Source organism: Alosa alosa, chromosome 12 (assembly GCF_017589495.1).
Source record: "Alosa alosa isolate M-15738 ecotype Scorff River chromosome 12, AALO_Geno_1.1, whole genome shotgun sequence".
Taxonomy (NCBI): domain Eukaryota; kingdom Metazoa; phylum Chordata; class Actinopteri; order Clupeiformes; family Clupeidae; genus Alosa; species Alosa alosa.
In genome coordinates this window covers 26,579,022-26,601,506 of record NC_063200.1, presented here as the reverse complement: position 1 = coordinate 26,601,506, position 22,485 = coordinate 26,579,022, and the positions used below count along the sequence as shown (strand labels likewise).

Sequence of the window (22,485 nt, the reverse complement as noted above, 5' to 3'; positions counted from 1 at the left end):
GCCTACACTCAAAACGGTGAATAGGCCTGCATGATAATATTTAAATAGGTCTATTTCAGGATCATAACAATATCCTGAACACCCTATAGGCCTATCAGCAAAAATACCTGTGTAATCACAAGCCAGGTATAATGAATGCAGGTTTATTAAGGATTTTTTTTGTTACTGTCAGTCGCTGTTAACGGTCCCATGACTTTGCAATCCTATAACTTCCTTCAGGGAAGAACACATTTGGAGGCGGAGTTGGGTTAAAATTCGGGTTACGATATGAATGGTGAATCTCTCATGATGGACCATCTGTAACTGACAGTGAAATACATATAGCCTATATTGTTTTCTTTACAACTTGCTACACACAAGCAAAAGTCATAGAGGTAAGATCACATATAACTAACCGTTCGTTTTTTTTCTAGGTAATGGAGTTGCTGTTGTTTTTTTCAGCCTTAACAAAATAAGAAACAGCCATTACTTAAAATGTTATATGTGCATCTGCTGCCTTAGAAACAAATGTAGACGACTAAATGTTTTCTGATTGTGTGGATCACGGATTTCATGGAATGGTGATGTCTGCATTTCTGCAGGAAATCACGAGTATGGCACAAGCCGCCGCTGCTGACAACAGGACAATGACAGCCAAACTAATAGTCAAGTGCGTAAACTAACATTGATTGTTGTCGAATCTAGGCTACAAAGTAGGCTAGGCTCACTTCTTAAATAACGAAGTAGCCTATATCCTTAAACTCGCGTGTAACTTTTCATGCAGGCTAATCTGTGGTTTTAGAACTCCCCGAATCTGGCTGGATTCTAACATAATTTTGCAATGTTCGACCGAATAAAGTGGTGGTCGAGCCTGCAACGGGCAAGGCCCGCGGAAAATGACACTAGATATGCCGACATTTTTCATAACTCAGTTTTAAGATTTTATAAACAAAACGACGGCATATATGTGAGATTCTACAAAATGCAGATTATGGGCGTTTCTCCAAAGGTCTCTGTCCAGAGTTTGTGCCAGATATAGCCTACAATGTCCTGTCGCATTACGCAAGGAGGTGCGCTATTTTGCAAAATAGCCTCCTGTTGAGAAAAGCGGAGTAAAACTTAAATCTGAGTGACGCCAAACTAGCTGACTTTTCAGATCTTCAGTAACTCACGGCGCGCCCCCTCTGCAGGTGCACTACCAGATCAACATGTCACGCTACCTGAGATTCTTCACAGTCGTTGGAGACCAGGATCAGGGTGACACTGCGTGGCAGAATGAAGAGCTCCATGAGGCCAGTGAAGACCTGGAGCCGGCTACCGGGCAGCAGCTGGCGCGCATCACTTTTAGAGATGCCCTATGCCGACTCTACAGCTCCGAGAGATTTCAGGTGGAGTAGGCTAGACAGAGATGAATTGGATACGATTATTGCTTATCAAACCGGTAGGCTAGTTTTCACATAATGTCAACCATTTTGGTGGTAATATTTATCACTGTAGGTATTTTTTAAAACTAGGATTACAGTCAATGTCCTCATTTTACAACTTCCTAATTATTATTATTTTATTTATTATTTATAGGGACAACAATTAATTAATCAACATGTCTGTAAATGTGCCAGTGTTAGCCGGCCGGCTAATTTTCAACTGCAGTCCTTAGAAATAACCATTAATTGACTGGGCCAGTTCTTGTCTCTGAAAGTAGGCCTAGGCCTACTGCCCACAGGATTTGTATATCAGTTCTCTCTTGTAGAGGTGTTGGTCTGATCATATGATGTATGTTTTTCAGATTGTTGTGGTCTGTATGGTTATTCTGGATGCTGTGTTTGTACTCTGTGAGCTTCTTATGGATTTGTCCATAATACAAGCTGACGCTGGCCATATTGCCCCACAGGTAGGCTATGTCAGTCATTCTTACATTAAAGTGTGCTATCTTAGTGTGTGTACGTAATTATGTAGCAGGGAGGAGATGTATTAATCACTATTGACCATAATTATTGAACAAGTTATTGTCAGGACAATTTAATAAGTGAAGCTATTTTTGATTTGCCATGCTACAGTTTCAATACATTTCAACAGTGCATGAATTTATCTTATACAGTGTACAGCTATGCTCAGTGAGGATAATCTTTATCAGCTAGTTTCTTAGCTTAGTCCAAGACTAAAAGCTTTTTTTAATGGAGAGTTTCATTTACTTTTTCTCTGAGTCTAGGACTTAATCAACATTAGGGTGCACTCTTTAACACTTTAGTGCACATTCTAAGAAAGTTGTTGATCAATTTGGAGACAAATGCTTTCTGTGCAGCGGATCAAACTAAATATTGCCTCATAGAATATACTAGTTAATGGAATAATGGATGACATGGATTGGTTGTTACACGTTATTCCCACCATTGTCTCCTGATCATTGGGTAGGTCTTCCACTACCTCAGCCTGGCCGTGCTCACCTTCTTCATGGTGGAGCTAGCGGGGAAGATGTATGCCTATCGTTTGGACTTCTTCAAGCACAAGTTTGAGGTGTTTGATGGAATGGTGGTGGTGGTGTCCTTCATCCTGGACATTGTGTACATCTCCAGAGAGGATGCCTTCGATGGCATGGGATTGCTGATTCTGCTCAGGCTGTGGAGGGTGGGCAGGATTGTCAATGGTGAGCCCTTTGAGATTTAAAGCAACATGATGTAAGGATGGGCATACCACTTAGTGTAAATTCTTAAAGTTCTGGGGTACAGTAAAGGGGTATCGAGTGTGTTGAAAAGTTTGTTCCTGCACAGTACATCAGTTACATTGTGCAAAAATACCAAGAGTTTCAGGCAGACAGTGGCAATGGCAGATGTCATTCTCCCTATTATGAGTAAGTGTACCATCAAAATGAGTTTCAGGTTATTTAATTTAACACAGTTTGAATGGTGTTGGTATAAAATATGATGTGGTAAAGATGTGTCTCTGTTCTGTTCTCTGATAGTACACAATCACTGGAAGGTAGATAAACACATAGTTCCCATCAGACATCTATATGCACTACGCAGTTCTACGCTCCAGGATGTCTTACAACTCATTCTTTCACTCGTTGGGATTACCAGTAGTTGTGTAAGCCTTTCTCTTTACTTTTTTACAGGTGTCCTGATGTCTGTGAAGAATCGTGCGAATAACAAAATCCAGAAACTGAAGGACAGTAACAGTCACCTCATTCAGAGAGTCAATGAGCTACAGGACAAAAATACAAAGATGGTAAGTGCACTTCTATGAAATGCCTCAGTCCACAGGTAAATCAATAGCAATGGTCAGGGTCTTCTGCTTTTTTCCCCATGATCAGTAGTCTTGCCATCAGCATGTGCATACTTCATACACAGCAGTATGTTAAAATCTAGCATCCTGACTATAAACACAGTCATTAAGGTGGCTGTATGAAAGTCACCATTAATTGGAATTTATGTTATTCTGTCCTAGGAACAAGAGAATTCTCAACTACGCTCACTTTTGCAGCAACACAGAATCCAGTTTTGATGTTTCCAGAAGCAAAAATAATGGATCTATGATACTATGAAGCAACAGATTTTTGCACTTGATGCTTTTGCTTTTGCTAAGCATGTGACAAAGGGAGACTATTTACACGATCAATGTAGAAATCAAATGTATTTATATAACAGTGCCATCAAATAATGGTGTTTTTCATGAAAATATACAGTGATGAATCAGTGAGCTTACAAGTCTGCAGTCTGTACAGAATCAAATTATGTTTGATGCAATTCCTAAACAATAGTGTATTTTCTTTTGAACTTATTTTGTTCAAATTGATTTTACATTTAACTTCCTTACAAACACAAGGACATTCTTAACCCACTGGGCGTTGAGATTTGTTTATGAACTCTACACAAGTACCGGTATCTGTATTCTGCATCAAGTCCATTGTATATAATTTACTATGTCTAGATGTCATGCACAATTAAAAGACATTTGTACCTGTGTGATCAAAGTAATTTATTGCAATATATACAAAACATATCAGCACACACATATTCACAAAGTTTACAAAATAATTCATACATGTATCTAATGTAGACACATGTATAGTGTACTTGTGCATGCTCATAATCAAACGAAACATCCTTGACCTACAGATGTCGTCTCTTAGTCCTATCATTGCAGAACTGTGTTGAGGTAGGTAAAGTCCTTTGAGTCTTAGAAAACAAAGGTTGATGTAAGATACAAGTCAACACAAAATAGGATAGATGGATCTCATTTTGATCCAAAACAGGTACATCAATAAACTGGATTTCCACATTAGTGAACTTGCCGAAATAGAGCACTATTTAGTATATTACGAATTGTAAACCTATTGACTTGACTATCTGCTAGTGCCAGCAGCAAAACCACTGTGTAAGTTAGAATAAAACTATAACCTTGATAAACCCTCCTTGTGCTCCAGTATATCCTTTCACATCTGCTCTATGAGTTGTTTTATGAACACAGACCTTGACCTTATAAGAGACATACCCTACATCTGTCACACAAAGGGAAAGAAGAAGTCAAAGGGCAGCTTGGCATCGATGGTAGGTGGCACCCTGTAACCAGGCTCTGCTGGTGCAGACACATCCACAAACGCCACAGAGGTGGTGACAGGCACAAAGCCATTGGCACCTGATAGGAGGACCTGGAACCACGAGACAAAATAGTCAAAATTACCTCAGCGCAACTTGTAATGTGTTTCAACTGTGAAGCTCAACACTGCACCTTGCCTGGGTTCAAACATGCAAACTTACAGCACCTCAGACTGGGAGGCAGGCATGTTAGTGTAACCCACATGAATTGGCAACTCCCATTGTCATGCACCGATAATTCTCTGGTGGCCCCTAGAGGGCGCACAAGACAAATTTTCAAACAGTCAAATAATAATTTTTCTGAATGCTTAAACACATTTTTTGTAACTATGGCTTTTTTTGCAAAACTCTACACACAAATGGCAAAACCACTCACTGAGTTTGCAAAACTAAAAGCACAAACACTGCTTTGCACTCAGTTTGCAATTTTGTAACACACACTTTGACTATATTTTCATTTGGGACCAAAATTATAGTGTCCGTTGTTAGCAGGTCTCTTAAGACTTCATACGTAAGATGTAAGACCTACATACTGCACAGCAGCTGTACCAGCTGCCTACCGTTACATCAACACATATCTACCTATTCTGTATACTGAATGATGACATTACAGTTACAACTGTTACGATTCCACAAAGGCAACCTGATATGTGACCACTGTCATTTCACCATTATATACAGAGAAGAATTAGATAATTTAGGTGATTTATTTTTCTGATTTAATAATGAAGTGCCAGTATTTTAAAAAAAATGATGCCACCAGTCACAGGCTCACTGGTAGCACAAAGGTATATGTAGCCATTACAGTGCAGCTTATTTAGAATACAAAAATGTCTACACAATATAAAATATCAACATGTATACAAAATGTTTCCTCTAGATCTTTTTAGCAGTCTGCAACCTCCAAACAAGCCTAAAGTTCTATAATTAAAACTCAATAAATGATTGAGGAGATTTGAGAAAGGGGTAACTTACCAGGCTGCTAGTATTGGTTTCAATTATTTCAGTCACACTGACAATTTGTGCTTGGGGATTCACCAGGGACCCATACTTGGTCCATCTCACTTCAAGGTGAAGAGACAGTGGTACGTTACACTCTCTGGAACCCTGTCAAACACACAGTAAACAAGTATAAAATGAAAGAGCAAACAAAGAACCTTACTTCAACAAAGAATGGTGGTAGAGGAGCACTTCTTGGACTCTAAAGTTTGGTTAAGTCAGAGGTGCTCTTTGGATGGGAAACTAAATGCCAAGAATCAAAAAACGCCAAGGCACTCTCTATTGAAAAAGTTAAAAAGCCTTTATTATCATGGCTTGGTCAAGTTAACCTTCTAAAAAACTCCAACGCGTTTCGGCTACATGCCTGGGAGTAAGTATCTATTTTCAATAGAGTGCCTTGGAGTTTCTTGATTCAAAGAACTTTACTTGGGTGATCTTAGCACCAAAATAATAGCATTTTGGCATCTTTATTCTGTCTCAGAGTGTGAAGTTGTTCTGAAGTCCCTGTAAAGTTGCATCAGGTAAAATCTCTTCATTAGAACAATAACATGTGGGTCCCACAACATCTAAAACAACCATAAAACCCTTACTGATGCTGTAGTTTGGTTCTTGATTGGTACCCAGTCCAAAGTGTACTTAGGAGGGGAATTTCCAAAAGAAGCCACATAGTCTGGAAAGTTCTTTCCTTTAAGAACACCTATGAGAGTCTCAGAAAGAACTGAGCAGTTGGAAGCATCTGTCAACCTGGGCAAAAAGTTGTAAATGGAAAAGAAAAGAAGAAGAAGAAGAAGAGGATAAGACATTTTTTTTTGTAGAAGCGCCCAACACAACAACACTGTCCAAATGCAACTTATATCGTCATCATAGTGTCCTCAGTTTCATGTAAAAGAGCAATGGAAACTAAAAATGATCAAGAATGAAAAGAAAAAAGGAAAATGTTTGTCTCACCTGAGGGTGCAGCCAGACACTGTATCTACTCCAAAGAGTACAGGAGAGCGATCCATGCTACCTGACAGGCAGTCCTGACCCCTGGAACTATGGATGACTGTGAGACCTGCCTTGGGGTCAGTTCTCAATGAAATCCCAGTGAAGGAGGACAGTTAAGGACACAAACTGTGACTGTTGAGGCTCAGTTCTGAAACTAGGTTTCTGAACCAATCAATTGGTTCCCTGGGTAATTTGTTTGCAGATATACACGTTTTTTTTTGTGTGTGACACAGATTCAACTTCATAAATTACACAGTAGGAGGATGCAACAACAACTACATTCTGATCAAATCTGAGAGTATTAATAATAACTAATATCACTGACATAGAATGTTGCATGTTAATGTAATGCTCATCTGGACACAGTTTTCATGGGAAAACAAAGACGAGGACAGGATATTAAAACAGTTTGGATAAAGAGACCTCATCTTGTAGAAAATGGGGCTGGACTGTCTGCTCATGCTCATTATCTCCACACTCTAGTTTTACAAAACAACCATAAATCCTATACTTGGATCTGCATCTGGCAAGTTTAAAACGGTACAGAATATCCAAAACAACCTCCTCTGCATCATGGATAAACAGGACTCACTTGCATACAAATTACTCGTTTTAGAGCTGGTGAAAAGGATATTTTGCTGTTTTTGTGCCAGCAATTATAGGTAATCCTACTATGTACCCAGGATTGCCACTGAATCTGAATAATGGTTTTTTCACATACTCCTGTAAATGTAAAAATATATACTGTTTTGTAGAGTATACAACATCAGGAAATGGGAAAGAATTATACCTGTTAAAATAAGCAAACACTTTCACCAATTTTCAATACCTGCACAAATTCAATCTGAAAAGTTTGCTGCAGTGGGATCATATTGTTCCTGACTGCACCCAGGATAAATGCTGTGGTCACATTCTTAATTTCCCCGACGTCGCTGAACACAACTACATACTGGACCTTTGACAGTGAAAAACACAAGATATTTTAGTACTGACCAACAGATGTGTGAAGTGTAGATAGAGATCTGTGAAGAAGCAAAAAGTGATTGTGTGCACCTTTCCAAGACCTTACCTGAAACACCACGTTATTGCACACAGGAGAGGCAGCACCTGTCGGGTTCACTAATTGAGGAGTGTAGCTAGAGTTGTCAGAGGGATCCACTGGAGTCTGCACACCTTCCAAAGACTGCAGGAGAATGGATATCACCTCCACTGGTATCAGCTGTAATCATCATGTAATCAAAGAGTCACAGACCATTAAAATCTGACTACTGCCCACATTTTGAGATGCTATGCACTTATTCTCCACTGGCACAGACATGCCTTAAACAGATAGGGAGGCATGTCTGTGCCAGTGGAGGCAAAAACTAACTCTAGCTCACTCCAATAGATAACCATAACCATAGATACAGATGACTATAATTCTAATATACTCAAGAAAAAAATGGGATGTGGTAGATGGGTTGACAAGAATTGCACTTACAGTGGCAAGAGTAATTTCGCTCTGCAAAAAAAAATGTGAAAGATCAACATTAATATTAGTGTCTACTCTGCAAAAACACTTACATTTGGTGCAGTGCCATGGCACATTGAATAGACAAATAGACTCACCGAGACAACTTGGAAACCATTATAGCTCTGCAAGCTTAATGCACCCAGTGTGGTGCAGTCATTTACCAAGTCAAAGTTTCGCATACATGTGGTTTTCTGATCCTGTAGAAATGCTGTACAATAGACCAGACAGTAACATTAGTCAAATTTAGATTAAATGTTTCATAACTACTCATTGATTGTACTATCCGAGCAAAAATGCACTGCTAAAATTAGTGTGTGAGTGATGCAAGTCACCCCGCTCACAATTAGTTTGATCTACTGCCCTCTGGGAAGAGGTACAGAAGCCTGCGCTCCCGCACCACCAGACTCACCAACAGCTTCATACACCAGGCTGTTAGGATGCTGAACTCTCTCCCCCCTCTACCCTCAGCTACATAACATCCTGGACTTTGGACCCACAATGGCTGCCTTGCACTACTCCACTTGCACACTTTGCAACTTGTTGTTGTCCTGTTGTCCTGAAAACACTTCTGAACACACTTCTGCTGCTCTTACATAACTTGCACCACTATGCCACTTGCATACTTAGGTCAAACAGAACTAGCCATTTATTGGCCTGACTTTTGCACTATTACATTGACTGTGTATGCACAATTGCACAATTTCAACCCAATTTTGCTGCTCTTATTTCATAATTGTATGTGCCTTCTTATTTACTTTTTATTGTTTACTTGAATGTTATGTTTGTCTGTGGACTTAATTGGTAAAATATGTCTTGTCTCCACCGTGGGATAGTGGGAAACGTAATTTCGATCTTTTTGTATGTCTTGACATGTGAAGAAATTGACAATAAAGCAGACTTTGACTTTGAAACAAAAAAAATAAAATGCATACAGTGCAACCGGAAAGTTTCCGGACCCTTTCAACCCGACCCTTTTTTTCTCTTCAAGAGAGAGAAAAAAAAAATCAGAAAATAATGTTTGGTAAGAGGGATGTCAACACTCTTAATACCTGCAGGGTTTGCATCTAAGCAATAGGCAGTCCCAGCTGAAGCAGGCAGGAGGAAGTTCCCTCTCTGTCCCATCTCATCTTCGGTTAGGATTGTATCACCATACTGGCAATCCACATGAAAAATAAAAGGAATGGGCATCAGTTCACAAAAAGTGTGGCTTTACTTTCTTTAACAACATGCAATACTACCAACATGCTGCATCAAAAATGTAAACATTGTTCGTATTTAGATTTAACATCAGTCATTATGTATGTGTCCTATGAAGTCAAATCATTAAAGGAACTTTACAAGGTATCCAAATGAGAGTCCTGGATCCTGTTGGTTTGACCCACTGCTCCCTTCAGAAGTGCTGAAGAAAAATCCAACAAACTGATGGAAGAGGGAGTCAAAATTGACATCTGTGGGCACCTCTGGAGTGGCATAAGACAAGCCTGCATCATCTGTGGGAAAACAAACATACAAGACAAACAAATTATACTCTTGGCAAGTAGGAAGGCATATATCAGGCATTTATTTACACATCAGAGTGTTATTGTTTGTGACAAGTGTGTTTACTAATGACAGATGTTATTTACACAGAACCATGTATGAACATGGACATTTTCTTACAGTTGGCTTTCTGTATGCAGAATAGTCCCGAGTTGACCTCTCGATCAACAGAGGACTGCACACTGGCATAACCATCTGGACTGGTTCTCAAGGAATAGGAAGCCACATCTTGACTACACAATTTAGGGCTGACACTGCAAAGGTAGAGAAAAATGCATTTTGGTTCATGGCAGGTCCACAAGTATTGCTAGATATGGAATATATATCTAAAAGAGGATTCTTTCATTGTTATTCCTCATTTCTTATTCCAAAAATCTAATTAATTATCTATGAAATTAGGCAGGTTTCCCACATACATGACTTTCTCAACGGAACAGGAAGTGAAGAGAGATACTTCTTCTGTGCAATCAGGATCACAGCAGCAGTTCACCTCACATTCCCAATGGTGCTGATTACATGGGCACAGGCTGGAAACTAGAGAATAAGAGACTAAATTAGCCAAGGACTAATAACATATGGATGGTCTTAGCTACACACAGCCAAAGTTGCAAGTCTATGCCACAACAGAGCAACTTACTGATGGAATTAGCTCGCTTATGGCGTTAGCTAAATGATTTGCCCTGACAAACCCAGCAATGAAGAGTAGATGCATGGCTTTGTAAATTTGGACAGCTAAATAGCTACATACATTAGCTTTAATTCAACGTGCACGCAGTCCAAATTAGTCTGCAAACAGCTAAATAGTTGTCACTCAACTGACAGCCACTTTGCTAGTTAGCAGATAGCTATGTAAAATGGAGTCTTTAGCAACAATGTCAAGATCGTACCAGAATAATCTGGGCTAGGTAGAGAACTGAAAAGTTGATGAGGTTCCCGTGGAGCGACTGTAGGCGCACTTTGTGTTGTTTGTAGGAAGATCTTTTGCCTCATTTCCAGGAGTGGTCTCGCTCAGTCCAGTTTGACCTGGGAATGGAGTGTCTGTTTCAGTGGGCAAAGTATCTGTTGATGTTGGCAACGAAACGGTGGTACTGTCCATTAATTCCGAGAAATTCTGTAGTCCAATCAAGTCAGTTGTATTGCTAAAGTCGCTATTGTTCTCACTGTATGCATTGGAGCAAGTGTTTTCAGAGTATATTAAAATAAACACTAAAAACAGGGCTTTCATAATATCGGTCCTAGTAACAGATTTGTGTCAATGGCGTCATGTATCCAGGAAATTAGACAGGAAGTACCTAAGCATTCTGGGTAAAAATAAAATTAAAATAAAAGAAATAGTCTACCCTTTTATTTAGTTTTATTGATTGGTAATTGTCAGAAGGAAATGAGGCTATCGCTTACAACGTAGTCAAAAGCCATTCCACTGGAATTTAAACAAATCTGTCTCAAAATCAGCACTAGCCATTTTTGCTCAAGATAAACATGTGCAAATAGACTAATGTGAAAAGAGTCGACACGTCTGTCTGGGTGCAGAAGTGTTTTATATCAAGTATAATATCAGCGGCAGGACTTCAGTTTGACTAATTGTAGCACATACCACAGATCAGAATAGCTCTCCGATGGTGACTTTTAAACTGAAATGCACATACATAATCAGATCTTTGACAAAGACCTCTGACAATCTCTCGCTCCTAGTTTATTAAAGTTCTTATTTCATGATCTGACCTAAACAAATTAAATAATGTATATCACTTCAATTTATTCGACTGACAGGGGTTTAAAACTCTCGAAGATTATTTCTTATGATTAGATTAGTAGGCGTACTGCTCAATTAATACAGCAAAGGGGAAATATAGCCCACTAATAGCATGTTATGGACTAACTTTTAATGACTGTGAAAAGTCCTTTGCTACCGCTTGGGTCATCCATTGATGCAGAAACATGCTAAATGTCCTTTTAGGGAAAGCCCGAATTGCGTCGCCACTAGAGCTCCTTACGTCAGTACGAGTCACGGTCACGAGACCGATCTTTGCTTCTCCGGAACCCGGGTTGTTTGTTGGAGGGCTTGCGAGTGGAAAGGATGATGCCTGGTAGGATGGAGCGATATGGAGGAATCGCGTCTGTTAAATCTGCCAAAACCTAAATAGGCTGTGACTTTAAACGCTGTGTTGTGTGGCCTACAGAGACGTTGCTTTCTCTTAATCGCTAATACGACCGTGGACGCTTCATTTATCTCCATTAGGTGTGTAGAGTAAGTGCTAGCTCGCAACAATTCTTACCTAAGATCAGCCGAATGTTGGCGGACTGAGTGGCCACGGGCTCGGACAGTGTTGGGGTCGGCAAGTAGACTTCATCGATCTCGAATTGGGGGATGTTATCCGTACTTTCCTATGGCAGAATTGTTGCCAGGGCTGTCCTGGGTGGACTCTCCCAAACTGATGGTCGGGATTACAGCCTCATCACAGCTAGCTGTGGTTTCGGAAAAGACTTTCGTAAGGGGATCTTGAAGAAAGGGATGTGCTACGGCGATGATGCTTGCTTCATTGCTCGACACAAATCTGTTGATGTTTTGGGTAAGTCCTGCATGTAAGGCAGCCAAACTAATTCTCTTAGTATTATTTCACATAATTTGCCATTCAGATTATGTCTGATTTAGAACACAAGCGTGTCAGTAACCAAGTGATGCATTGCTATGGTCTAATAGGAACTTCCCCGTGACCGTTTTTTATTGCATGACCTTCATGGGTTAAAGGCAAGCATGTGGAGACGTACAATGATGTACTGCAAGCTAGGTTGTGTGTGTAGCACCGTTTAGGTGTGACTGCCTACCTGACCTGAGTTCACCTTATCAACACTTCATTTTCTTACACAGTTGCATGTTTGGTCGCCATAACATGACGAGGAATGAAAACATGGAACAATAATGTTAGAACGTTATTTTGTTGAGAAAATTAGCAACCACCATAGCTGTGTGCAGGAAGTCTTTTAGCGTGACCTTTTACCTAGAAACAGTTCAGGACGAGCCCCCCTAGCACAACTAGTGGTGGTATCTTGTGAACACATGCTCAATGTAAACATTATATGATCAGTAAAAACAAAGATAGCAGACACAACAGCATGACAATTTTGTAAAGAATGCATCATTCCAAGGACGCACACAACGTATTAACGTTACACACAACTAACTGGTGTTGACTCAGCCTATTGTCCTGCTCATGTAAAGAGATAGCAAATTTATGCTGAACGATGATGAATAATCAGCCATGTAAATGTCAGTTGATAGTAAATAAACGAAACGTAGCAAATCATAACATACATTTATATGTGGGTGATTTTGTCGGAGTTTTTTTTTTTAAAGGTCAGAATGGTTGAGCATGGAGGCAGCCATGTTGCTAGCGATAGTGGCTAATGTTACAAACTCACGCCTGTACGTCGTTGTTCCGCACGAGAAAGCCTTTGTCCTCAAAACACCTTCTTGTGTGAAGTTGATGGAAAGCGAAGGGAAAATGTCATCTGTCTCGATAAAGTGGATGCCTGCCCTCCATTTAGACTAGATGATCATAATGACAACATTCTGTAAATGTTTAATATTATCTGCTTATCTTCTCCAAACTCACAAATCTTATCGATAGCTTCTAGCTATTTGGGCAACTATGCATCTGCAAAAATAATGGAATATTTGTACAAGCTTGAACCTCTTATAGCTAATAAGATACGTATTTTAGCTAATGCAATGTTTTATAATTAAGTAGAAGCAGGAAGTTATTTTTAAATGTCACATTTATGCACGTATTTCTGATTGTTGCGCTGGTTTGTATCCTATTTCTGATTGTAATTGCAGGGGCATGTAACAAACGTTCCTCATAATACCTGTAAAACAGTTTCTTTAGCTTACTACTTCAAACTCATGGTATTTTTTCATCTCATCTCAATAGTCCGAACACCAGAGCCGCTGAAGTCTTTTGTTACTATTGGAAAATGCACGACACGTGGTAGCACAGCTGTTCACATCTCTTTCTTTTGTTTGCGCAAGCGGAAGTAGGACAGCAATGGTCATTTTTTTTAACTAAGCCAGGGGCTCTAAGCTGTAAACCCTAGTCTAGTGTATTGTGAATGTTAAAGGCACTCAACCATTCAGGCTAAAGGTCGAATAATTTATTAATCAAGGTCGAAATTATATTTTCTTCCATCTGATTTTAAAATTAAATGTCCATATTTCGAACTTCCAAATAGCATATGTAGGTGTTAAAGATGGCCTTTCAATTAACGTCACCTCCCGTCACGTCAGTACAATTTGTATAGGATTGTTACTTGCTCTGCAGGAGGTTATCCAAAGCTGGGTTCTGGCTGTCTCACTAGGTTGCTGGGATGAGTTGAAGGGAAAATACCAAATAAACAAACAGACTAGTCTGGTTACTTTGTCGGAATCTTGAGTTTCTTGGAATAATTTGCATTCCTTAGCTTATATCTGATTAATGTAAGTGTAATACAGTGGTCCTTATTCATCACAAACTGCATGAATTTAGTATGGTTGCATAACCTAACAAATAATAAATATATATATATATATATATATATATATATATATATATATATATATATATATATAGGGTAGCCAAATGTTTGAGTATACACTAGCCTCCATCCTCTTGTTAAGAATGATCAAACAAGGGTTGTGTTGTTGCTGATAGATGGTTTGTGTATTTTGAATGGACCATTGTCCTGTTTACAGGATCAACAACACCTTCTCTCTAGTCAGGTTACTTATCCGATCTTGAGAGAACGGTCAAGCGCCTACAAAGACTAATATCAGCTTAACACTCACTGGGTCACGAGGGCCATTTCCAACTGTTAATCAAAACTCAGATGTTGATGCCCGTTGACCATGCCACCTGAGGCAAATGGGATCACCTCCTTGTCTCTTACTGCTAGCACCCTTTTGTGTTGGTGCAGTGTGTCTGTAATATGTCAACACAGATGCAATTCATTAAGATTAATAGATTAAAAAGGAAGTGTACTGTATGTTAGGTCCTAGGTCCAGGTCTGATATAACTGCTTGTTGAAGTCTTTGTAGCACTCTGCAAATAAACTTGTCAGGTTGATCATCTTATCGATGTACAATATTTATGTACGAGTGCCACTTCTTGTTTCTTTTAAATGGGATGCTCTTGTATGGTCCCCCCAGCAGAATAACGGTCACAGTGTGTGTGTGTGAGAGAGAGAGAGAGAGAGAGACAAAGAGAGAGCTAGGGAGTATGGATGTTGTTTTTTCCTCTGTCAGAAAATCTCCCTTTAAAACGTCTCTCTAGAGACCCATACAGATAGTCAGACCTCTGCATCTTTCCCTCCCTGTTCATTTTTCTCCTACAGACACCCCTACCTTCCAATACAACAAACAATTATTTGTGGCTGTGGTTCAATTCAATGAACCCAGATATTCTTTAGAATGTTCATTTTCCAACATTCCCATCACACCGGTGTGACTGTACACCTTTAAGGGTTAATTTATTTTTTCTTTCAAGAGAAAAGGGCAATGCTGTAAATCATGACCTGTAATGGGAGGTTCCATGACGCCAGGCACGCGGGTCAGAACCTGATAGCTGACAGCTCTCCTCATGTTCTGTACTCCCCAGTGGTGGCTGCCTTGACCACAATATGACACAGTTGCCCCCTGCAGCCGGCTCAAGTGAGTGACGGCACTATACAGTATATTTGGCTCTGTGGTTCCCACAAAGGTGAGGTCTCGTGCATCAATCACAAGCAGCTGCCGTGTTTCCAGTCTCAGTCTTATCAACGCGTTGATAATCAGTCGGTTTGTAAAATGTGTGTGTGTGTGTGTGGGGGAGGGAGAGGGGGATGTCAAATGGTGAGCCAAATGTTGTGCTAAAGAAGGCCGAAGACGTCCCACATATGCTTAGAGCAGCCAGCAGTAATAAAAGCAAAGGCATGCTGGCATTAATAGTTAAAATTAGCCGTCAGCATGTGATTGGTGTTCAGGGAGGGAGAACCCCATGATTTGTTTTTCCAGTAGTGCCTTGAGGTGGATTGGAATGATTACATGCATAAGTGAATAAAATGTGCAGACAGACAGATGGCTAAAATAGATAGATAATTGATCTCAATGGAAAGTTAGGGACTACTGGATAGGCAGCCACTTGCATCATCACTGTAAGTTGAGCAGGAAAAGGATACCACTGGAACTCGCCCTTATGCAGTCTCTCACTCTCTGTGGTCCCCTTAGGAGTGGCAGATGGCGTCGGAGGCTGGAGGGACTATGGCGTGGACCCGTCGCAGTTCTCCGCCACGCTGATGCGGACGTGCGAGCGGCTGGTGAAGGAGGGCCGTTTCACGCCCAGCAACCCAGTCGCCATCCTCACCTCGGCCTACTACGAGCTGCTGCAGAATAAAGTGCCCCTGCTTGGTGAGTCTCACACACACACTCTCTCTCACTCACTCACTCACTCTCTCACACACACACACACACACACACACACACCAACACCTACCTACCTACCTACCTACTGAGTGAGTCACATGTGGATGTACTGACATAGACGAAAACACTCTTTGTCACAATGAGCTATAGCAGAATACAGTGTCCTTGCTTGGTGAGGTTAATAAATGCCCTCGACAGAGCAACCAACAACCAACTATGAGCAAGGAGCAAGGAAAAAGAAAAGAAAAATGACAGTCAGAAACGCTACAACCAAGTCAGACATTTTGTGCTGGTGTGAAGTCTCGCTGATGTTATGGAATGTACACTACACTTCCCTTTCTTGTGAACAAAAGTGCTTGGTGAGCCCTGTAACACTCACACACTCTTTTCCCCACATTTAAAACCACACCTACATTTGTCTACAACACAGCTGTCTTTTCGAAAGCCTGCAGGGCCTATTAAACCATGACTGTGTCAGTCACGCATCCACACACACACACACACACACACACATACAAACAAATACACACACACTAATAAATAAATAAAACCACCACCACCCAGCTGCAGGATGAGTCACAGGACGCCTGTCGTGAGGACACCCCTCCACACACACACTCGCCCACACGTGGATCTGTAGCCTAAAATTAAGCCGAGCGCAAGCAATTCAGGTGCTCTTCTTAGCCTGTGCCCCACATCCTTCACACACACACACACACACACACCCCCAGACGCAAAGGAAAATGGCCATTAACTGAAGCGACCTGTGCCGTCAGCCCGAGCGGCTTCCGATGCACCCATGGAACAGCTCCAGAAGTGGAGGTGGAATTTCTCTCCGGAGTCTGACATCATGGGCATTTAACTTGACACCTGCGCCGGCAAGCCGCGGCTGGGTTGTTTGCGCAGAAAAGTCCGGCCTCGTTTTATTTTTGGACGGCGCACTGCGCCGAAAGGTCACTGGGTGACCGTTTCTCTGCTTGTAAGGTTGTCCATGTGGCTGGCTGGCAGGGAGGAAGGGAAGGGGGATGGGACTCACTTGACTTATGTAGATGGCCGGTTTGTCTTGTTGTGACAGTCCTGACCTCTCCTCTGTTAATGCTATTATTAATGCTACATTAAACTGATGATGACCATTGTCATTTGTCCCTTCATTAGGCATCACCAGCTCTCTCACTCTCTCTGTTTTCCCCTCCTCCTGTCCACGCAGGGAGCAGCACGGCCTGCATCGTGGTGCTGGACCGGCGGAGTCACCGGCTGCACACCTGTAACCTCGGCGACTCGGGTTTCCTGGTGGTCCGCGGCGGCGAGGTGGTGCACCGCTCGGACGAGCAACAGCACTACTTCAACACGCCCTTCCAGCTGTCCATCGCGCCGCCCGGGGCCGAGGGCGTGGTTCTGAGTGACAGGTGAGGCATGACCAGCTGTGCACTCTCTCTCCCTGTGTGTGTGTGTGTGTGTGCGTGTGTGTTTGCCATATGTCCTAAATGGCCTGTTGGTGACCTCTGTCTAGCTGTGCATTAAGCTGTTTCAACCAATAGAAACAATGCGGGACAAACACCATTTGTTGTTTATTTTAACACTTTTACAACCTCTGACACACACACCTCCTTAGTGCTTTGAACGTTCCTACACATCTCAGGCTCACACCTAAAGAATGAAGAGTTTTGGAGACGGCATTTCTTTAAATCACTATGATGATCTCTAAATATTAATCAGTGATAAAAATGTATATGAAGGTAAAATATCTATATGTTTCTGTAGCTGATTCTTTGGGATTGCAAAACACTACCAATCATTCAGATTAATCATATCATGACAAGTGATTGGTTTTGGATTGAGTCATGATCCACCACATTGCGTGTTACTTGTTAAAATAAATCTCACTCTTACAGGGAGGCGCGTAACTGAAGCATTCGTTTGTGTAGCGTCTGCTGCAACAATTAGACCCGTCTTCTAAAACTATTTTTATGCTACGCGAATGGAGCGCTTCAGTTGCGGCCCTGTTGTAGCCTCCCTCTTAGGCCACCTTTGTATTGATTGAACTCCTATGAGTCCTTGTTGGGAGTGTAACTTACTTACGCAAGGGCTCTCTGGGAGTGTAACACAGATACTAAAACATCTCCACTTCCCCCTCCCTCTCTTCCTACTCCTCTCCCTCCTTTCACTACTTTTCTCTGTCTCTGTTCTCTCGCTCCTTCTCAGAACCCACCCCATATGCTAACCAGCTCTTGTGTTGTGTTGTTTTTTTTGTTGCATGGAGAACTTTTCAGGAGTTGCCAGGGCCATGTGATGCCAGCCCCTCGGCCCCTAAGGCTTGCCAACATTGTGTGACACACACACACGCACGCTACCCAGAGTGATGCTGTGCTCCAATCATGGGCAGAGGGTGGGCCCCTAGGGCGCCGGTACAGTCGGCCAATCCCGTCTCTCGGTTGTGCACTTTCTTTCCCCCTCTCTCCTCTTGCTCTTTAAACTTGGAAGGGATTTCACGATTCAAGCTTTCCATGCACTTTCTAAATTTACAGCGGACCATTTTATGTTTTATGTCAGCTCAACCTTTGAGGGACACTGTTTACTGTCCTGTTCCTACCAGCCTCGTGAGATACCTCCAATCAAACAGTTCCTTTTTTAGACACATGCTTCGGTGACATATTTTTGTTCCTTAACTCAATAACTCTATAGGTTCTATATCTTGTCACAGACCCCTCAATTCTCTCTCCTCTTTAGCTAGTTCTTAGGCTACGTTTTTGTTAAATGAAAGGTCATGACTCATAAGTATGTGTGTTCTTCTTTTAGTCCCAACACACCACGTATTTTTATTTATTTTTAATGCATGCTTGACCTCTGGGCGCTTTGTCTGGGAATTTCTCTCATATGCTTTGCACTCGCATGTCTGGGAGTCGAAATTGGATTTACTCATGACAATGGTGACCGAGAAGCATGTGCCCAGTCTGTGAAGCAGGTATACGTTTTAAGAACGTGTGTGTGTGTCTGTTTGTCTGTCTGTCTGTCTGTCTGTCTGTCTCTCTCTCTCTGTCTGTCTGTTTCTCTCTCTCTCTCTCTCTCTCTCTCTGTGTGTGAGAGGGCGTGAGGTGACCCGGTGGCCCGGATAGCAGACGGATTATAGTGAATTATGCCTGGTGTGTCGTAGCGACACAGTGATGGCTGTCGTCCAGGGCATGGACTGTGCTCTTTGGGTGTTTTCCAGGGGCCTCACTGGGCCAAGGTCTAGACCTCTCAGTTCCTTACTCACACATGATCCCTCTCCACCCCACTTTCTCTTTTACTTTATTGAAAATGGTAGGAAAATGTGAAAATTTTAAAGTAAAGAACTAGTGGAGGAAAGATGTAGATGACCTGAGAGATAATAATATATAATCATTTTGACTGTACATGAAGCCATTGTTGAAATTTGGCAAAATTGTATTTGTTTGTTACAGTGCCACCTTGGGGTCAAGGAGTGTCATATTATATGCCTGAGCAGTGGATGGAAAATCCAACCCATCTGCCACTTTTGATGTTTCTAAGGCTTATGATTTTTGCTGCCCATACACTTTTAGCTTCGCTGTTTGGACCACTAATAAATTCTGTCGTTTCTTTGTAGTCCTGATGCTGCAGACAGCTCCTCTTTCGACGTCCAGCTGGGAGACATCATCCTGACAGCCACCGACGGGCTCTTTGACAACATGCCTGACTACATGATTCTGCAAGAACTCAAGAAGCTCAAGGTGAGAACCAATTCTGAGATGGGGCTAACACTTCACTCTATGCATTCAACATGCACGCCTAAATAATGCATAGCTGCCTCTTAAATAGATTTGTTCTGCACATGCCAGCACACACACACTAATGTACTAAAAATGCATTCAAGTGACCCACTGGCACTAACGTAACACAGAATTATTTCATAACCCGATTCTCACATACATTCAAACATGCTGAAATAAAAAAAAAACTCAATATCCAAACATGCTCAAAGATATACATTTAGAAAATCATGATTAAGAAATAATGATTACTCATACACACACACTCACACACCCACTTTAACATAGCCCACTTGTTTGTTTGTCCTGTTCAGAACACCAACTACGACAGCATCCAGCAGACGGCTCGTAGCATCGCCGAGCAGGCCCACGAGCTGGCTTATGACCCCAATTACATGTCGCCCTTCGCCCAGTTTGCCTGTGACAATGGCCTGAATGTACGAGGTGAGATAAGATGGCCTCCGCCTCCAGAGGGAGACCAGACTGTGAGGGCGGCCTCCTGCTGTTTTTTGATGACCTTATTCCATATGCGCTTCATATTTGACATGCTGCCTTTCCTCACGAAAATGGATCTGTCACAGTTTCAAACTGATCTATTTAACCTGTTCTGTAAATCAGTTTTCAGTAAACATGTTTACATGAAGAATAAACAACAGTGTTTTTCATATTAAGTGAATGTTTATAAACTAAATATGTGTAGTGATTTTTTTGGACTATTCATGGTAATTTGTTGTAAATGTATGTTTGTTTGTTATAAATGTATATGGTTGTGTATGTATATGTGCATTAATTCCTTTTGTGTGTGTGTGTCTTGTGTTTTTGTTCTTCAGGAGGAAAGCCAGATGACATCACGGTGCTCCTCTCCATAGTGGCGGAGTACACAGACTGAGCGCGTGCGGGAGTGTGTGTGATGTGCGTTTCCTTGTGGGAGTTCTCTATGTGGTGCTGCTCCACCTCAAGGCCCGAGTCTTCCGAACTACCCCACCTCCCTGCCCTCCACTGTTCTCAACCTTCACTCCCCACCCGAGTCACCCCTCCCCATCTCCTTCTTGCACTGCCCTCTTTGTAGTCACTCTGGTCGTCATGTGCATAACACGCACACGCATGCACAACACAAAGAAGTAGCCTCTGTGGTTAAAGTCTTCCTACTCTGCACCAGACAATGCAGACACGGGGCTGTTAAACAAAGATGACGCACCGAGATGACAATCATTTCTGTCTATGTGGTGTGCATGCTGAAAGATCTAAACAAAAACAAAAAGTAACAGAAGGTATAGTTGTCCTTTGTGTGGTTCTAGTGACATGAGAAGAGTGGTGTGTCATAAATGATGCGGTTCTAGGGATGGAATGGGGTTAAATTCAGGCAGAAAGGGTCTTTGTTGTCACCATCGGAGATGGTTGTAGTGTGGGAAGGTGTTTGTGTGTGTATGGGGGGGTGTGAGGGCAGAGTGCAGAAATATGTGGCTAAATGTCTCTTGTTTGTTGGAAGGAAAATGAAGGATGTCTGTTGTTGTGCTGGAACGTTGATGCTATAGATTGTTTAGATGCCTGGGTCTATTTGTTAGTATGTGTGTTGGGAATATGTTCAGGCCATTAAACTGCCTGTGACTCATAGACATTTGTGGCGAGTGCTGCCCATATTTACTCTGAATGATGGTGGCACTGGTGCCTGGTTTTCTAGTTGAGATGGGAGTTTGATCGTGCACAGGATGTTTGCAGATGTAGGGTGCATTTGTGGGTTTAACATAGTCAAAAGCAAAAGTTTGAGTCTGCTGTCTTGATTTGAGCCTTTTCTGGTTAAAGGGCTGTGGCCATAATAAATGTACTGTCTGCATTTAGTGAGTGAATGTGAGTGAGTGGTTGGATAGTTTCAGTGTGACTGAAGTTCGTATAGGGAAGAAGGGAGTGTTGCTGTTGGAATGGGAGATGTCAGCCCTAACAGACACTGACACAGGGACGTTTGTGGTTGGGTTAGTGTCTGGGGCTACACAATGCATCTTAGTTTTTTGAAGTTGCCAGTCAGATGTCATGTTCATACTGCCTACTCCTCTTCTTGATCAGGTCAACAACGCACAAGGGTGAAGCAGGTTGTTGGGAGGAAGTACTCTCGGTGAGGGGGAAAAAAAAAAGAAAAAAGTTAGGTCAGGTATGAGTTGAAAGTCAGAGGTTTTATTTTTGTATTATGTTTCTTTCGTAGTGTGCTTACTTAAAACAAACAAAAAAGTGTGGTAGATGTACGTCTTTTTTGGATGTTCGGCTCAGGTCACGTGCACGTGCAGCCATATTCAGTTTTTCGGACGGCTAAACACCACCTGCACTGTGAGAGAGTGATGATTGTGTGAAGGGTTATCTAACAATATATATTTTTTTATTTTATTTTGTTTCGGCTCTAGGTTCAATCTAGAGAAAGTTGAACGAGTGTGCTGCTTTTTCATATGTACATGAAACAAAAAAGTGGGTCTTTTTGATTTATTTATATGGGTCAACTTGGTTGGGTGGGTGGGTGGGGGTGTGTGTGTCTGTCTGTCTGTCTGTCTGTGTGTCTGTCTGTCTGTCTGTCTGTCTGTCTGTGTGTCTGTCTGTCTGTGTGTGTGTCTGTCTGTGTGTGTTTAGAGTGTAATGTGTGCATCATTCACATTGGAGCTCCATCTAACTGTTACATCATTCAGTGGG

The 22,485-nt window shown here is 41.7% G+C and overlaps 3 protein-coding genes across 4 annotated transcripts; 2 read left to right on the top strand and 1 right to left on the bottom strand.

Moving 5' to 3' along the window:
- Positions 1–248: 248 nt before the first annotated feature.
- On the top strand, positions 249–3,847 carry hvcn1 (hydrogen voltage-gated channel 1). The gene is made up of 6 exons (XM_048259852.1): positions 249–374; positions 1,170–1,367; positions 1,766–1,870; positions 2,392–2,623; positions 3,092–3,204; positions 3,424–3,847. Exons 2-6 carry the CDS (start codon positions 1,188–1,190, stop codon positions 3,478–3,480), a joined length of 687 nt encoding a protein of 228 aa, XP_048115809.1. The 5' UTR covers positions 249–374; positions 1,170–1,187; the 3' UTR covers positions 3,481–3,847.
- A 92-nt stretch (positions 3,848–3,939) lies between these two features.
- On the bottom strand, positions 3,940–10,900 carry tctn1 (tectonic family member 1). The gene is made up of 14 exons (XM_048259851.1): positions 10,500–10,900; positions 10,029–10,146; positions 9,733–9,866; positions 9,412–9,563; positions 9,123–9,225; positions 8,169–8,281; positions 8,041–8,061; positions 7,630–7,779; positions 7,390–7,515; positions 7,195–7,283; positions 6,522–6,659; positions 6,164–6,317; positions 5,550–5,681; positions 3,940–4,627 (listed from the first exon to the last, which is right to left on the bottom strand). Exons 1-14 carry the CDS (start codon positions 10,600–10,602, stop codon positions 4,481–4,483), a joined length of 1,680 nt encoding a protein of 559 aa, XP_048115808.1. The 5' UTR covers positions 10,603–10,900; the 3' UTR covers positions 3,940–4,480.
- A 730-nt stretch (positions 10,901–11,630) lies between these two features.
- Positions 11,631–22,323, top strand: pptc7b (protein phosphatase targeting COQ7 b). 2 transcript variants are annotated; one of them, XM_048258897.1, is made up of 7 exons: positions 12,111–12,182; positions 15,243–15,295; positions 15,851–16,030; positions 17,253–17,451; positions 19,650–19,773; positions 20,127–20,256; positions 20,643–22,323. In XM_048258897.1, the coding sequence occupies exons 2-7, from the start codon at positions 15,265–15,267 to the stop codon at positions 20,699–20,701; spliced, it is 723 nt and encodes a 240-aa protein (XP_048114854.1). In that variant the 5' UTR covers positions 12,111–12,182; positions 15,243–15,264; the 3' UTR covers positions 20,702–22,323. The 2 variants fall into 2 exon arrangements, with proteins under 2 accessions (XP_048114853.1, XP_048114854.1); XM_048258896.1 differs by lacking the exon at positions 15,243–15,295 and having other exon boundaries at positions 11,631–12,182.
- Positions 22,324–22,485: the final 162 nt, after the last annotated feature.